Consider the following 19,382-nt stretch of genomic DNA (forward strand, 5'->3'; position numbering starts at 1 on the left):
AAATATAGGCAAGCAATCTTGTCCAAAATTTACGATAGATGCTGGTATACGGCCTGATAATATTCGGTTAAGGACTTTTGACCCTGTGTCATTGTAGATAGTTGGTATTCTAGGGTTCCTATGTCCCTCTTATCAAAATAATGCATCATAAGGCATTTCCTAATTCGAGGCCAATCTAGGGGGGTTCTGTAGGAGTCGAGGGCTGTATCTGCCTCTCGTACTATTTTTGTTCTAATTCACCAACAAACTCACCAGGTTTCCCTGAAAATTCTCTTATAGTTTTAACGATATGTGGAATTTTTCCAGTTCCTCAAATTTTGCAACACCTCTTGGATGATCGCAATCCTCATCCAAACCTGAGTCTAATTTGAAAAATTCTGACACTATAGCTTTGATTTCATCACTCTGAGAGGAGGTAAATTTTGGCATTCCACTAGTAGTCATGGCACTAAGTTTTTGTGTTAATGCGTCAATTGATGTTTCTGGCTTTTTTATTTAGGAAGTAGGGTTTTAGGGAGCTTAAAGTAGTTTCTTACCAGAAGTAGCAACCGAAAGGTAAAAAAGATGAGGAGAAAGGGAAGCGAAGGGAGAGTTTAATCTGGACCCAGCCATCCGAGGATGGGAGCGACCCTGACTTCGAATCAGACAGCAGTTGCAAAATTAACACCACAGTTGTGGAGAAGCCCGTTAACGAGGAGGTTCACAAGATGGTAGAAGAGGTAAGCGAAAGCATATCTAAACTTACAACACAGAAAAAAGTTCGGTGGACTGGAGCCCAGAGACGTAGGTACCAGAGGATCCAGGCACAGCTAAACAAAAAACAGCGGGCCGCACCAAAAGAGATCAACAATCCCTCCACTTCCTCGGAAGCGGCGAAGAGGATTAGATCTCCAGAGGAAGAAAATACCGCCAAACCAAGTAAGAAGAAAATGAGCTTCCCACCATCAAATGCCCCAAGCAATTCCTCTCAAAACCCACGCGAAGGAGACTGCCCAAAGAACCCTTCGACGGAGGGCGAAAAGGAGTGCTCGGGCACGAAGAAGGTGAGCGCGACCGCGGAATCCTCTGGAAGTTCCAAGGGCTCTGATAAGAAGCCCAGGGCCTTCCAGAAGAGGAAGATGGGCGCAGAGACTGGTTCGGAGTCGCCATCTACTTACGCCAAGGTGGCCAGGAAGAACTACAGGGACGAGAGGTGCTATGCAGTGATCGATACCAGTAGAGGGTCCGGCAGATTACCTAAAGAACATCAGCAGGCCATCGAAAATATGGTCAGCGATAAAATACTGGAACACATTCTAAAGAGTGGGCCAATAAAAATAGTCAGTAGCGAGCTCAAAGGGGACCTCTTAGTATACCATTTGGGACCGCACGCGAACCCGGCCGCTCTCGAGGAAGTCATCAACAGTGTGACAACTCCTTATGAAGGCGGCAAATTGAAGCTGGTGAGGAAGGGCGAGATACCTCATCTGACTAAAGCGACGGTTTACGTCAAAGGGTATGGCTGCAAGTTCGAGACAGAACGCATGCTCGAGGTCTTTGGCAAGCAAAATGAGACCTTGGAAGTGAAGAGGTGGGAAGTCTTCCACAGGGAGGAGAAAGAGGATGGCACTCTCCTTGTGGTTGGAATTGACGACCTCTCACTATCCAGTCTTACAAAGACAAAGGGCAAGGCGTACTACATCTGTAATGCAGTCACCTTTAAAGTTGGAAGGGCGCGAGTCGGGGAAGAAGAAGAGGATGCCCACCAAACCAGCAAGGAGGACAAACCACCGAGCAATTCCGAAGAGGGGGTCGAAGCCATCAGCGACTCCCAAGAAGCACGCTTACTGGATGACTCATGATTGAGGTCATCCAGATAAACCTCCATCGGAGCGAAACGGCAACTCATGCCCTGATGGATAAAATAAACAAAGGTAATATACACATCGGTTTAATCCAGGAACCTTGGACCGTAAAGAACAAGGTTTCCGGACTAAACCACATTAATTACCAACTGTTTTACGCTAATACAGGAAACCGATCGAGGACCTGTATTATATGCCATAAAAACTTATGCTTTCTTTTCTCCCCAGAGTTGTCAACCTCGGACGCCACAGTGTTGAAGCAAGGGAATGGTAATATATACCTAGCATCAATCTACCTGCCGTTCGACTCGCCGACATTACCACCTTCGTCGGAGCTACAGCAACTGGTGAGGAAAATCAAGCAAACAGGTAACGAAGTACTAGTAGGTAGCGATGCTAACTCTCACCACATTTCGTGGGGTTGTACTAATCCTAACAAGAGGGGTCAAGCCCTTCTAGAATTTTTGAATACTAACGACCTGATAACCCTTAACATAGAGAATACACCAACCTTTGTTAACAGAGTTAGGGAGGAAGTATTAGATGTAACAATATGTTCAGAAAATCTAATAAACGAGGTACATGAGTGGAGGGTTTCAAAGGAACACTCCTTCTCTGACCATAGGTATATTAGGTTTAAAATATCAAGGCCACCGCCGAATCCGATAACTTTCCGAAATAAATCCAAAACTAATTGGGCTAAGTTCGGAAAACAAGTTAAAGATAGACTAGGGCAAGAATTTGAGGTTTGCCTAAGCAAAGAAGATATTGATAGAAATGTCAATAAACTAACAGAGGCTCTAGTAAGGTCTTTCGAAGAAAGTTGTCCACTTCGAAAGAGGAAATCTGCCTACGAAAAACCCTGGATGACAGGGGAAATTCGTAACAAAGGCAAAGAGGTCCGAAGACGTTACAATAGGGCAAAACGTAAAAAAGCAGCTGTATTCTGGGACAACTACCAAACAAAACTAAAAGAATACAACAAAATGACAAGAAACGCCAAACGGAACTCCTGGAAGCTTTTTAGTGAACAGGTAGATAGCGTGAATGACGTCTCTAAAATTAAAAAGTTTCTATCTAAAACTCACCCACAACCCGAGCTTATGGTTGATGAGACGGGTAAAAAGATATAAACAACCGAGGAAACTCTAAGCCTTGTGATGAGAGCGCACTTCCCGTCGAGTACTACGGCACACACAGTGTCACCGATGGAGATGGCTTATGCATCAGAAGAAGCACCAAAAATCAACAACTTGATGATTAAAGAAGCAATAATGAGCTTCTCACCATACAAAGCAGCGGGACCAGACCAGATTTTCCCAGCCTTACTTTAAAGGGAAGTGGACTATATTTCGTCTAATCTGGTCGAGATTTTCAATGCTTGCTTAAACTTTGCGTATACTCCATTGGCCTGGCAAGAGGCAAGGGTAGTATTCATCCGATAAGCTTAACTTCATTCTTACTCAAAACAATGGAACGGACGGTCGACACCATGATAAAGAGTAACATCCCTAACGATATGCTCAAGCACAAACAACATGCATACGTAAAAGGTAGATCAGTGGAAACCGCATTACATGAGGTAGTACACCACATAGAGAGAATCTTCGAGATGAAGTTGTATACTCTCGCAGTTTGCATCGACATCGAAGGAGCGTTCAACAACGTCAGCACCGAAACGCTAATCCACTCCTTAGACGAGTTTCAGGTAAACCGGGCCTTGAGGCACTGGATAGACCACATGCTAAAGAATAGATGGATAAGCTGTGCGCTACAAGACGTAACAAAAAGAGACAAAGTTGGTCAGGGGACGCCACAGGGAGGAATACTATCACCTCTCCTATGGGTTACCACCATAAATAGTCTACTAAGGATCTTAACCGACGAAGGATTTGAACCCATCTGCTATGCAGACGACGTTATAATACTTCTTAGGGGAATGAATCCAAATATACTCTGTAGAAGGGCCGAAACGGCTCTAAACATAGCATACAACTGGGCTAGACCGAGTAGTCTAAATGTCAACCCGGAAAAAACAGAATTATGTCTATTCACTAGAAAAACAAAAATAGGAGCTTACGAAGAACCCGTTTTCCTAGATAAGATGATAAACATTTCTCCAACAATTAAGTACCTGGGAGTAATTCTAGACTGGAAACTTAAATGGAGAGACCATAAACCACCAAAGCCCACAGATGTTGGTCAACCTGCAGAAGAGCTATAGGCTCAAAATGGGGTTTCAATCCTAGGATGACACACTGGTTACACAGAAGCGTAATTAGACCGATTCTAACCTACGCTTCTGTGGTATGGTGGACAGCTACGGACAAGAAATGCAACGTAAAAGTACTGCAAAAAGTCCAAAGAACGTGCTGCTTAAGTATTAGCGGGGCAATGAGGACTACACCAACTAGGGCTTTAGAGACAATTTTATTTGTCCACCCAATAGAAATTCAGGTAAGGTATGAGGCAGTCATCGCAGCTATAAGACTTAAGTCTATGAGCGAGTGGATCGTAAGAGACCACCAAACATACCACCAAAGCATATTACAGGTTACAACGGGTGAGTCAGACCGTATACCTGAAACAATTGAATCCGCCTTGTGTGAAATTTTAATACCAGACAGGGACATGTGGATCGATGGAACCCTGGAACGGATGCCAACTGGAAGCTGTGGTTTCACAGATGGGGCCGTTCTAGGGGGGAGAACGGGTCTGGGTCTATATATCGAAGACCAGGAAACTAGAATCTCCCTTCGACTGCCGGATCATAATACGATCCTACAGGCCGAAATCCGAGCGATCACAGAGTGTCTGAACTGGTTTAAAGCTAACACAAGGCCAATCACTGTAAACATCCTAACGGACAGTAAAGCAGCAATTAAAGCAATAACAAGCAAGACGGTGAAATCAAAAACTGTCCTGCAGTGTAAAAAATCAATCAACGACTACTCCCAGCATGGTTAAAAGCATGGGCAGAAAACGCCCATACATCCCTCTGGAATACTGAAGAGAAAGGGAAAAATACAAAAATCCTCTGGGGAAACCCAGACGAGGATAAAACAAAGGAACTCCTTCAAATGAGTAAAAAAGACATTAGTAGACTGACAGGCATCCTTACATGACACCTAGGGCTACAAGCACACCTGCACAAAATCGGTTGTGCAGAAAGCAGCGAATGCAGAGCATGCGGAGAGGACGACAAAACGTTGGAACACTATCTCTGTCATTGCCCAGCCTTCGCGACGCTAAGAAACCAATTTCTAGGAAATAACACTATACCAGAACTCCACCAAATTAGGGCAAGCGAGTTCAAAAACTTAAGAGATTATGTTAATGGCACAGAATTTCTTAACTGATAAATTTATTTTCGTTTTAATAAATTAAGCAATAAAAAATTTATTCCCCTTACGCTTCCGAAATTAGAGCGCACAACAGGCCTATACTGTCTTAAGTGTATGCCCCATACGGGCATGTGGCGATTCTTATATTCGCCCCTCTTTTTCAACCTAACCTAACCAGAAGTAGCTGGGTATCATGTTTTTGCTTGGAAATGGCTTTTAATTTGTTAATTTCTATTTCTAATAATTTTCTTATTCACTTCTCAATAATTTTTCTAGGTAACATTTTTTCTGATTTGTTTAACTTCCTTTTGCAATTGAAACATTATTATTTTTTTCGTAATTAATTTCTTAATTCCTACTTTTAATAATTTTTATTCACTTTTTATTTTTCAATTCAAACATTATTTTTCTTTTTCTTTTAATAATTTTTATTCACTTTTTAACATAATTTTTATTTTGTTACTTTATATTTTTTCTGTCTTTTGTAACTTTCCTTATTAGTATTATTTTTTTAATTATAGTTTTATGATTCTTTTCTTGGTGTTCCTTTTATTCCTATCTTCTATTTTTACTTCTTAATTTTTAATCTTTTATTTTTTAATAATGTTTATATTCTTATTATCGTTTTATTTTATATTTTTTCACATTTGTTAAATTTTCCTTTTTAACGTTCTTTTTATAAATTATAGTTTTATGTTTATTTTCTTAATGTTCTTTTTATTTCTATTTTTAATTTCAACTTCTAAATGATTTTTATATTCTTATTCACTTTTAATGTAATTTTATTTTCTTAGTATATATTTTTTCACATTTGTTTAATTTTCCTTTTTAATATTCTTTTTTTAATTTTAGCTTTATGTTTCTTCTCTTAATGTTATTAGTGTTATTAATGTTCTTTTTCTTAACTTACACCGCGGCCGCTGTCCATTACAGACTCCCGTTTCCGTTTTTAATGGTACTTGGTCGCATCATTTCCGCGATCTATACATTCAATTTTTTACGCGTTTTTCACTTTTATTTATTTTTTACGAATGGACCCCGGTCCTTGCTGCCACTACGGTGCAGACTACAAGAATACGCGCGAAGGGGTCCCTGCTCGGGGGCCAATTAAAACAATTATAATTGTTTTTATTTTTTACAAAAACTCCGTACGTGCGACTGCACGTCTTACTTTATTGAATGTTAAAAATGGACACATTTCTTACCATTATTTTAATAATAAGCTAACCTAGATTTGCTGTATTCCCTTTGCACGTTTTGTTGATTCGGCTTTTCTCACAGTGAAATACAATACCCGTCGTTAGCATATTAAATGCCTTTATGAGAATAAATTTGTCCAAACGTTCACATGCTAACAAAGCATATCATATTGCAATATGAGGTGATGTCTGGACAGTAAAGTAAATGTATTTGTCGTTAACTTATATACCAAAATGAATGTCTCGACGAGCTGAGTCGATCTGGCTATGTGTGTCCGTCCGTTTGTCTATATAAACCTTGTAATCACGCTACAGTTCGCAATTTTAATCCGATCGTCACCAAATGTTGGGTGTTCATGAAGGTCCCGGAGGCGAAGAAGCCTAATGATGTAAAGCAGGTTGGCGTAGGTGACCAAATAACGGAGATATCGCAATAGTACAGGTCGGAATTTTAATCGGATCCTCACGGGGGTTGATGGGGTCTCACAGAGAAAGAAGCCTATTGATGGTTGGCGTACATCCCTATTTTCCATTTTTTTATTTGAGTTGCACTGACGATGCTATTAAATGCGTTTCAACAAAATTGACCTGTATTATTGAAGACATTCAGAGCAAAGACGCTACGCTAGCCCAATTTTAATATTTTGAATTTTACCAGTCAAGTTATGCACAGGGGTAGTGGTGTAGGGTAACACATAGTCTTTTTTGGTCGCTTCTTTTCCGTTAGCACAGCTGACTGGTGCTTTCTTACTTTTCCTTTGGTCAATTCGGTAAATTTCACCTAAAGCTATTTTCAAATGCTTTTGGCTTTTTCCTTAATACAAATTTTATTAAAATAACATATGTGGCGCAATAATCTATACGTGTAAAAGCAAATGGTGTTAGTTACCACGCCTTTAACTCAAGAACGATAAAACCTAAAAAATTGCAAAAAATCCGCGAAAATATGTAAACTAATTTTTGAAGAAAATTAATTGCATCCGCACATTTCTTTAGATCTTTTATTGTTGGTTTTTGTTGTTACATGTCTTTTATTTAATTTTTAGCGAAAAATGTGCATATATGCACGCAAATAATTTTTGCTTCAGTTTTGTCAATATTTGAAAGTTTAAACAATATTTTATTTACAACAATAAATTTAATTTGCATTTAAATAATTTAAAAGAATTTAAAAATATACAAATTGCGAAAGAATTTCAGTGGTTTAGGCTAATGCAACGATTTCTGGTAGTTTATTGGGAAACTAAAATCATTTTGATGTTACTTCATATGTTGTAACCGTAGGTAATGACAAAAATGTCTTTTATGTTGTTGTGATATGTGTTTACATATTCCAGTCCCGCGATAAAAGATATACATTTTGTGGAAAAACTGGACCAACCAATTTCAGAGAAAAAGTTTTGCGAAGAACAAATACAATATTTTTTGGACAATGCCTTTTTTTATAGAAACGTGCAGCTTTACCGAAAAATGTATTCAAGAGAGGTCTGTATCTTCACCACCACATAGAGCATGGAAAATTATTAAACATGTTGTGGTTGTATTGCAAATTTTAAAGTTTAAATTTCCTCATTTCAGTTTTTCCAGGTAGGAATAAAACTCGAGGCTTTTCCGTTTTTACTTTATCTTTATTTACACATTAACGCTTTGATAGATTAATCACAACTGAGATAAATACATCTTCTTTACAGCGGCTTATATACATTAATAAGTTATTCTAGATCATTCTTATTCTAGATCTCTCTATTACCATCATGAACTTAAGGAACTATCACGAAGCTTCTAAACGATAAATTACTTTTGGATGTCGATTAATCGGTTATTAGCTAATTTATCGAATGCATAATTAATCTACGTACTTTAATTACATACAGGTGGCGTTGACTAAATATATGTGTTGCCAACATAGTGTTGAAATTCATTCTCAATTAACAGGTTGCCTCTAATAAGTAGTATTTCCAGTGGATTAATTGCCCATTAAAAGATTTCTCAATATATCTATATATATAAAAAAGGATGATGTTAGTTACTACGCTTATAACTCAAGAACGACTGAACAGATTTTGACAATTCACACCAATTAGGAATGGTCTCATGGCAGAAAAGGATAAAACCTAAAAAACCGCGAAAATCTGCGAAAAATTTTCAAAAATATTTTTTGAATAAATTCAAATTTTCTACACATTTTAATCGAGCTTTTGCGTTTGGAGTATATCGTGACACTTTTTTGATCAGATTTTGGCGAAAATTGTACATGCACCAACAGCGAATGACATTTTTGTGCTTCTATTATGACATTTTTTTCTGGAGATATTTTTATTTACAATCTATTTAAATAAATCAATTAAAAACAATTTGCTTTCTGTTGTATCCAAACTATTCTTTATGTAAATTAACAGCGAAAATTAAAGGTGACTTTAGTCCAAACGGATGTTAGTGTTTTCAGCGGTGTAACCATTATTTAATCGATTTCAAAAAGCAAAGAGATTTCGCTGCTCATTGTTTTGTCGTGAAATAGTTTTTAACCGTACGTAATGAAAATTAGGCAGAATCTCATGTGTTTGTAAAATGAATATCTTGGCAGAACGCGGAGCGGGTCGGGTCCGGTCGCAATCACAATGCCGGCAGTCAGAACTTCAACGTACAAATCTACACCAAATCTCTGGAAGAAATGCTCCAAATGGCGGTTTGAATGGAGCTTTATTACGTTTGCACAACTGGCTACTTATTTCTCACACTCTTCTCTTTTAATACTGCCAGCTTTTTGGGTCAACTACTGGATTATACAGCTTCAGTGGACAATTTAATTATGACAATTGCCTATGCCAATAAAAAATAAGACTCATAACATTCCCTATCATAGACATCAGGCATAAGTTTGACTTTAAATTCTCATGTTTCATTATACAAAATCTTTGATTCTAAAGATTTCGTCCAAAACAAATTAACAAATTATTAGCGACCACCCATCTTGAATATTACCAATATAGCCACCACCAATATAGAAAATTGTCTAACCACATCTAACATGTCTGATGCGATAAACCTAACCAGTTACCAAAACGATCGTCTCTAAGAGGTTGATGTGTGATATACATCTCTTAGCTAGATACCATTTTTTGATAAAAACTATTTAGTTCATATGGCTCAATTAAGTACATTAATTAAAATCTGATAAATAATAACTTCGTCATTATTGGGCAAAAATTAAATACAAGTTTAATTTTCTATTTACTTGGAAAATATCTCTTACTACATCACAGATTCTTAATCGTCTTTCAACCTAGCTTGATAGTAGTATTAATAACGTTTGATTTTATGTCACAAATTGCATGTAGAATTCAGGAGATCGGATATAACAGGGAATTTACACGAGAAGAGTGTCATTTTTGTACACCACAAAGTCAGGAAGAAATTTAGACGAATAATGAAGGTGGTCACCACAAAACGATCGGACTTATCTTTTCAACCCGGACTAACTTTTCTAAAAAAGTTCCAAACTGAACACTTGAATCACGGCATTACCTGATATAACTTTGTTTCAACATTTTTAATTTACATCTAAATGCATTATTTACTCAAAAAATGTATCTTAACCTTAATTTACATTAGGCACCTTCCCTAGCGGTAATTGTCAGTTTACAGGAGAGAGTCGAGGAAAACGGAAACACTTTACCTCTTAATGCCCTTTCTCTCCGACAGACTGACAATTCACACAAATAAAATTTCTCAATGTAAAGATTCTAAATCGCCCTAATTTGTTCAAAGCAAAAAAATATTTGTTCTTGGTCTCGGATACTCTGCAACGTGATAGCAATAATTGTATTATATGTCTGAACAAAAGTCATCAAGTTCAATACCTAACAGACTGCGAGACGAAGTTCGCCGGGTTCTCTAGTTTTAAATAAAAGTTTTATTTATTTAAGAACACTTATTCTTTATAACATTAACAAACACCATGCAGTTCTCTCTGTTGTCTCTCCGTTTGTACCGAAGACATGTTTATGTTGGAGAACATTATGAAACAACAACAACAGATGTTTGTGTTATGCATACGTACATTCTTTTTCTAGTTATTTCGATCACTTGCATACGAATTCTATTACTTATTAATTACAAAATAAAATAATGCACAAAATTTGCACGAAACATTCGGAGATTCTTTTTATTTAAGAAGTGAAAGAAAATGAAACACAACTCAAGCACTGATATCTTTTTGTCAATTTTTATTTTTCTTTCTACACAATTTCATATCTTCATTCACAAATAAATTGTAGTCATTAATACCGTCAACAAATTCTCGAAATATTTCATTTCTTGTGTGGAATCTGTTGTTACTAATATTATTTACAACCTTTTTACTCAGCGGCATAACAACTAATGAGAGAATATTTGCTTTTGGCAGTGAACAGCTGTTGTTTTTCACACTTCATGTGTCAAAATGAGAAACTTAAGCAGATTGTGATTGGACTGACCATCAGATAATTATGAAAATATTACCATATATCCAGATTCTGTGATGTGATTTGTTGTTGTGAACAGAATCAAAATTGGCAATATGCATTATCGCCTTTAAAATAATATGTGAACCACAAAATTTTTTTGGAGCCAGCCAAACAAAATTTTGCCCGCCACCATTTATATAATATAACCTACTTTTTATAAAATTTTTACATCTTCAAAACTCTACCATTCTACAGTCTGTCTAAGTTAAACTTTTTAACTAATCGCGATTACTTTAATTAAATACAACTCAAATTTTTGTTCAAAAAATTAAATTCAAATATTTAATCAGACAAAAATATCAAAATACCTTTAAAATCGTTTTCTGTGCGGCAACATTTTCACTGAAACTACCTTAAATATGCGCTTTGGTTATTAGGATAATACTCCCCATATAGTACTAATGGGTACAGTACATCCCCACAATTATTTCGATGACAAACTTAATACACCATATGATATTGGAGGGTATATAAATCGTAGGGTATATCAACCATCTTAAGTATAGAGTATCGTTTTAGAATAATTGAGTTATTGTCCACATCCTTCTGTTCAAATTTGGCCAACAGATGTAGACTGAATCAATTTCGGTACATTGATGTTCGTTGGGGAAGCACATAACCACTGGGAAGAAACAGATTTACGTAAGTCCCAAACCAGCACACAGATATATGTAAGTAAAATTAAAACACCAAAAAATTTACTTTTTGTGTTATTTTATTTTGAGTACATTAACAGACTGATCTTATAAAATTAACTTATGGCTTACAATCTAAAGGCATCGAATCTCTTTCTTTGTTACCGTGGGAAAAGAAATAAGTTGCATCAGAAATTTATGATGCAGCTAAGTAAACAAATACGGTGATTCGCTTTAAATGAAATTTGATAGGCGCGAGTTTGAAATACACAAAATGTGGCCACTGATGGTGGTCTTTAAATGTTTGCAATTAATAAACAAAGTTTTGTAAAGCAAAAAGATTAAGCCACTGACGGTGGTCTGGCGATTTTCATGACAAACAAAGTGCTTTAATTTAAATAGCCACTGTTGGTGGTCTATAAAAGAGATTCAATATTAAATGAAATATGAGTTGAATCGGTATCGATCAAAGGATTGATATTGCAATGAAAATTTGTTATTCATTTGATTTTAAGACTTTGCAACAATGTATGCAGGAAATGCATTGTTGCATTTTCTATGTATAAATTTGCATTGGCAATTGTGGTGGGTCCGTTATATTGGATTCACATATAACTTGTATGCGTACATGAACAGTAATTAATTCATGAACATGGGTACGTTTTTCATGCGACGCCTATAAAGCATTTATATAACAGTTTTCTAACTGATGTTCCGACATTGATTTCTCATTAACACAGGCCAGATACGAGAGAAGATTTAAATCCCGTAAGAAGATTGTTTTTAAATCATTTACTTTTTCCTACATAACATTGGTATTCTTTCTATGGAACGCTCAGAATCGTATTTTTTTCCTTCCTCATCGAATTTCTAAAGACATCATCTCTACGCCTTGGGAACACAATTCACGTAACATTCGTATATTTCTTAAATACTGCCGAATCATTCGACTTTAAAATATAAATATTCGGTATTGAATAAAACCAACTTCTTTCGACAAAAAATGTACAAATGTTGTTCCCGAAAACTTTTCATAATCTCAACGTGGTTCTGAACATAACAGTTACTTACAACAGCTACTATTACTTGAGTAAAATATGAAGACGAGATAATATTTTATTGAACTAGCTGAACCCGGTGTGCTTCGCTACTCCGCAGCACAGTTACTTGTAGGCCAAATTCCGTCACACATTCAAAATTTCATTGAAGTCGGGCATATATAGCGTGTTTCATACATTAAATACTTGAAATACTTGACGAAAATATATATGAGAGATATATTCAATTCTCAGCATATTTCGATATATTTTGGCACATTTAGTTATAGGCCAAATTCCGTCACATATTCCAAATTTCATTGAAATCGGACATATATAGCGTTTTTGGTGCATCAAATACTTGAAATCGGACGAAAATATATATGGGAGAACCGGTTCAATATATTTTGGCACATTTATTTGTAGGCTAAATTTCGTCACACATTTCAAATTTGGAGACTGTATCTTTAACCGTTCTATAGATATTTGCATACATAGATATTTGCATACATAGATATTTGCAAAATACCTATGGGAGGAACTATCATAATCTAGAATTTTTACAAAAACTATTGTCAGCCCAGAAAACCTGTTACTGAAATTTTTGATTTGATCGTATATAATTCTCATATACATTTTCCACATAACATTGGTATAAATGTTACGTATAAAATTATGAGCATTGACAAACACTACACATAGCCAGGTTTTGCCAGGTCTAACTAAAACTACACACACAAGCACCTACCTCCACATAAGGAATACCATAAAACCACAACAAATATGAAAAGAAAACACAAATTACAACCAAAAACACTTCTCAGATTGTGTTGTAACTCAACTATCAAAACACAAAAAGAATGAGAAAGAAGAAACAAATAAAAACAAGAATCTCATGGTGTGCATACACATAAAAGAACAAAGATAAAATAAAAACAAAGATAAGGGAACTCATAAAAACAAAACTCAGAAAAATTGTTTTTTTTTCACCACGGCATCAAATACCGAGAGAAGAGAACAAAATTGTCAAAGAAAAGAGAATAATATTGTCCAGCAGACAAAAACTATTGTTGGACATGACAACAACTATTGTTGGATATGACAAAAACTATTGTTGTAATTAACAAATACAGTTGTTGGACTCACAATACTACATGCGGAATCTAACAATATATTAACAATACATATTTTGCTCTTCGAATATTGTTCGATCAATCATATTTTTTTCTCTGCGTGTAACACGCGGTGTTGCCTAGGTCAGATAGTTTTCGTGCAGCCCACGTACTTACATTGAGCAAAACATTAATTTTCTTATTTTTGAAGCCTTTAAGTATAAATAATTGCAGAAAAAGTCATCATTAGTCATCACTGTAAATACGTACATATAACCGAAGTCTATACAGTCTATTTAGTTGCTAATATTTATTACTCACGGTTTCATCACCAGTGTAAGCGTATCCTGTTACGTCTGCCTCCTCTACATTATCTAGACCGTAGTCGACATCTTCGTTAGCAAGAGATGTTAAGTTCAGGTATGTGCGATGGTTAGGATTAGAATAAAGTTTTGCGTAATGCGCTTCACCTAATCTGAAACAAATTAAAATATTACAATTAAGAAAATTCCATTTAAAAATATGGAACAGCAGAATATACATGTTTTTTAGATATCGAAGAGGGGATCCATAGGGTTTTATAGAAATATTCAGTACTAGCTAGTTCCCGCTACTTCGTTAGCGGAAAATCCACATGAAGATAAAAATGGATAAAAAATAAATCAAATAAAATGCAGAATATAGTTTCAACGTCATGGATTTAAAATGGAACTAATAAGAGAGCTATCTTTGGCAAAAACCAGTTCTTGAAAAATGTGGGCCGTTCTGAGGTCTGTACGATAACTCAAAAATGTGTACAAACTTTTACAAAATGTTGTTCGATAGCAAACTTGTTCAGTATAAGAGAGCGAGATATAACGTCGCGTAATAATACTTATCAAATAGTCGTTGAAACTTCTTTATTGAATAAATATTTCCTTTAAATAGTTTACATTTCAATCTGCAGAAGTGAATAAGATTTGCGACACGGTTAAAATATACGCCTGTCGCATAACATTGTGAAATAATACATTTAAAACAATTCATTGAGTATCTGCAGGTTTTAGAAAGTTTGTATCTGCAGGTAAAAAAATATTTTCAGCTAAGATAGTTAAAACTACATACATATCAATATTGGATAATTTTGTGGATAAAATACACGATGTCGGGTGAATATATATAAAAGCTATATTCAAATCTGAACCGATTCTCACCAAAAACGAAAGCGTTGAACAAAAAATGCCCATCCTCAATTTTCACCCGGATAGGATAATGAATGTGACCAGTACCTAATTTACAAAAATGCATGGACTAACGAATGCCATGTAGATGCTATGTAGATTATTAAAAGTAACCTTGGATATATCTCGTTTCTTTTTGCATGTTGAGACATACAGGCATGTAACAGATTCCGATCGGAATGGTTTCAATTCCGTAATTTCATTTCGATCGTTTTTGTTTTAGCTTCTCCAGAATTCGATCGATTTGGTGAATTCCGAAAATCTTATTTTTTAGTATAAATATGGCAACATAAGAGGAAACAAAAACATATGATTAGAAAACACTGTAGAAGTGGGAATTCAGAAAATATTGTGTTTAAAGAAAGTTTTTTTGTGTGAAAATAATATTAATTTTTATTGGATTTTCAGTTTTACTGTAATTGAGGCGCAAAAAATCAACATAACTTTGAAAAATACCGTGTTTGAGTTCTTTCTTATTTTGTTCTTTTTTATGTTTGCTTTATGTTATCATTCGTAATGCCAGATTGTTTAGTTTTTAGAAACCATAAATCTTTGTTCGAAAAAAAAACGTGATTTTCACGGAAAAAAAAATATGTGACAACACTTTGTTAATAATTGGTTTTGTTGATTGAGAAATAATGGAAATTTGCGAATTATTTCAATAAAATGATAAAAAATATGAAATTAAATGTGATTTTGTTAATAAAACAATATTTTTATTATTTTTAAGTGCTTTTGGAGTGTTTTAAAGTGACATGTTACCAGAAAAATACAATTCCACTTGATAAATCAAAAGTGGTTTCATTCCGAAAGAATTTTTCGGTTTCTGAAAAAGCTAAATACGGAATCAATTCCACTTTCGATCGGAATTGGTTTCTGTGAAATGCCAGATAATAGCCCTTAGAAAAGTGTGTTTAAGGTATAAAAATAAATTCTGAAATGGACAAACTTCATCAGTAGTGCGATTCTCTAACTCATTTTTTGAGCTACCGACAATTGTCGGTAAAATTTCATTTGCATTAACTGCCTTAATTCAAATGAATTCGTGCATTATCCACATTCTTAATGCACAAAATCAAAGGGAATATAAATTGAATTTAGGTATTTCAATATGGCAATGCTGTAAAAGAGAACCCATATTCATGTAGGACAGAGAGCATATTCATATATATTCATGCTCTGAGACACAATTTGCATTGCAAACAACAACAAAACAGTTGTTTACCAGCAAACAACTGCTTCGTAAATGCAAGAACTGTCGTCTGTCAGGCTACAATTAAATGCACGTGTTAATGCAAATTTACGCTGCCGTCTGTCTAGGGTATTAGAGAATCAAACTACAGGTATTTTAAAAAAAATTTAAAAATCTTATTTTTGCTCTCCTGAAAATTTTAATTGTATATCATTTGTACATGATAAGCGCAAAATTTATTGAAAAGGTAAAATTTTTGATACCAATTATATCTTTTGATTGATTGAATTTTTTTATGGATCATCTAATGCCAGTAATGCAATGTCAATTAACATTTAGTACCCTTCGCACCTCGAAAACAGGAATTTCCAAAAGTCCTTCCCGTCTGTCAAATTTCAGAATTCTTTCTCTATCCGTTCACACAACCCAGTGAACCCCATTCGCGCACTTACAGAACGATTTTCCAAAATCACCGCTTTATCTCAACTCTACCCGTTCACACATTACTAAAGGTACTAAATTTTTGAAAGCACGGAAAAATTAAAATTTCTTTTATGTTTGCATTGCACGTGACAATAAAGAAGGTAAAGGGGAGTAGAAACTATCATTCAAAACTGACAGTCAACGCTAATAGTAATGTTCAAATATAAGCAACAATCAAAATGTAAACAATAATCAAAACAAAACAATAATCAAAATAATCAAAACAAAAAGGAAAAATTCCACCAATAAATATATTTGGTATTAGCATGTGCCCGCTACTTCGTTGACGAAAAGTTTTCATTTAAAGAAAATAAGAAATAAAGCAAATAGAATTTGTATTCACCCCGTTCTTCCATGCCTTACCCCTTGTTTTATACCATCCACCATAATATGGAGGGTACATTAAGTTTGTCATTTCGTTTGTATCTCATGAAATAATCATTTGCGACCCTATAAGGTATATATATTCTCGATCAGCGTAAAATTCTAAGTCAATTTAAACATGTCCGGCTACACGGCTGAAATTTTGTATACATGTGTTTTTGGTCTGAACTTAGATCAAGTTCTAAGATGGACAATATCGGTCCACGATTTGGTATAGCCCCCATATAACGGTACCGCCCGATTTCAGATATTTTGATGTTTTTATCCACATTTTCAGACCGAATTAGCTAGAATTTGACATTTAGGGTTCCCAGTGAGCAAGAAACTTCTCCACAAAAAATTATGGGCATAGGTCCACGTTTTCTTATAGCCCCCATTTAGCGGTACCGCCCGGTTTCCGGTATTTTAACGTTTTTAGCTACATGTTCTGGTCCAATTAGCTATAATATGGCATTTAGGGTTCTCAGTCATAAAAAACTTCTCCACCATAGGACATAGGTCCACGCTTTGGTACAGCCCCCATATAGCGGTACCGCCCGATTTCAGCTATTGTTACGCTTTTAGCAACATTTTGCGGACCGAATTAGCTATAATTTGACATTTAGGGTTTTAAATGACCAAAAAGCTTCTTGTATGCCCCATATGACGGTACCGTTTGATTTCCGGTATTTTGAAGTTTTTAGCTAATGTTCTGGCAGAATTGCGTATAATTTGGCATTTAGGGTTTCTAGAGGTCACGTGACGTCTCCAGCTAGGTACTTTCGCAACAGAAAGAATACTAATAATACCATATTAGCTCAGAGTATTTCATGGTGGAGGGTATAAAAAGTTCGGCCCGGCCGAACTTAACGCTTTTTAACTTGTTAAAATATTAAAACAACAACAATGGGATTGAGCCAGATTATTCTGAAAAAAAAAAAAAACAATATTTAGAATTCATAAAGTAAACTTTGATTTTTTTTTTAAATTACATAATTCGATTCCCAATACTAACGATATACAATTACAGCGTTGCAATATAGTATAATCAATCTAATTCTAATCTAGTTCTAATTTTAAGTTGTGTTGCTATTAAGTGGGCTTCTTGACCAAAAACTTTTATTCATTACATATCCCCTGAAGATATCAATAAATTTTGACGAAATTTCGGGACAAATTAAATAAATAGGAATTTTTATTTATAAACACTTAGGTTTACAGAGCTTAAATAATATTGTTACGAATGTAACTGATAGGTTTAAGTTAGTTTAGTTGAATTTCCGTTAATTTAAAAATTTGAATTGTAACGTAAAGTTTTTATTACGCAGTTACTTTATTTAAGCAACACCAACTACCATGTAGAACTCTCTTCATCATTCTAGTTGTTACACTACCTTTTATTAATGTGCTTTTGTTTGTTGTTGTAATTACGTCATTACTGTGCTTGTCGTCCAATTGTATTCCCCCCATGTATGTATGTGAGTATAGTTGTTCGCTTAGTGCGAATGTGCGTCTGTGTGTTTGCTGCACAGATTCGAGCTGTTGCCAGACGTGTTCGAGAGGATTCTCGACCAAGGAGATTTTGGGATATAAATACAGTTGGAACTAGCAATGACGAGTTAGTTGTGTTTTAAGCGTTGAACTGAACGGATCGGTTAAATAATAGCTGCGTGCTAACTAGAGACAAGCTGTGTGCTAAGTAATTAAAGTCGATTCCGAATAAGTGTAATAAAGTAAATAAAGCATTGTAGAAACGTAATCTAAAACGAACCCTGTTTTATTTGGTACAAATCGTACTGGGGAATAAAACAACGTCTACACGGAGATTAGTTAAACCTAATTCCGTAACAATATAACATATACACAGTCTTACATAAGTATACGTACGCCCCATAAATCTCGGGTTTTAGAAAAAGTAATGATATTTATGAAATTCCAAGTACACAGGTTTATTTCGTCTCACTAATAAACAATATTTAATACAACAAAAGTATATTCCATAATATAAATAACGGTAAATTTTACAAAAACCAAAAAATGATACTTACAAAAGTATACATACGCCCCAAGGAAATATGAGTATTATCGTACAATTTATGGAATTAGCAGCAAAATTTATACATTTTATTGTTTTGGCGAATGTGTCTGTGTGTCCGAGATATATTTTAGAGAAAAAAAAATAATTTTTGGGTGTTAAGTGCCGTTATTTAATGCCAAACTTCTTGTATAGCTCGTTAAAGCGGACCCTTGCTGATTTCTTTCCGTTTTAGGTATTTGAGTATACAAAAGCCACAATATTAGTGTCAGATAATAGATTTTGAGATCCTAAAAAGCTTTTTAGTTGACCTTCTGCATAACACACCTTCCTGGGTGTCGATAAATTCACATTTTTCCTGGGATATCTCAGGAAGTTAATAGATTCCTCGGAATTCTTGGCTCAAGTTACAT

General features: G+C 35.2%; 1 protein-coding gene across 1 annotated transcript in view; it reads right to left on the minus strand.

The window, feature by feature from the left end:
• LOC141390824 (uncharacterized) overlaps positions 1-19,382 on the minus strand; it is a 124,506-nt gene that overhangs the window by 84,449 nt on the left and 20,675 nt on the right. Inside the window, exon 3 of the mRNA XM_073963785.1 lies at positions 13,998-14,151. Coding sequence (XP_073819886.1) covers positions 13,998-14,151 — 154 coding nt within the window. The remainder of the gene's footprint in view (positions 1-13,997; positions 14,152-19,382) is intronic.

Source organism: Musca autumnalis, unplaced genomic scaffold (assembly GCF_047663935.1).
Source record: "Musca autumnalis isolate F117 unplaced genomic scaffold, ASM4766393v1 scaffold_1, whole genome shotgun sequence".
Classification (NCBI taxonomy): Eukaryota; Metazoa; Arthropoda; class Insecta; order Diptera; family Muscidae; genus Musca; species Musca autumnalis.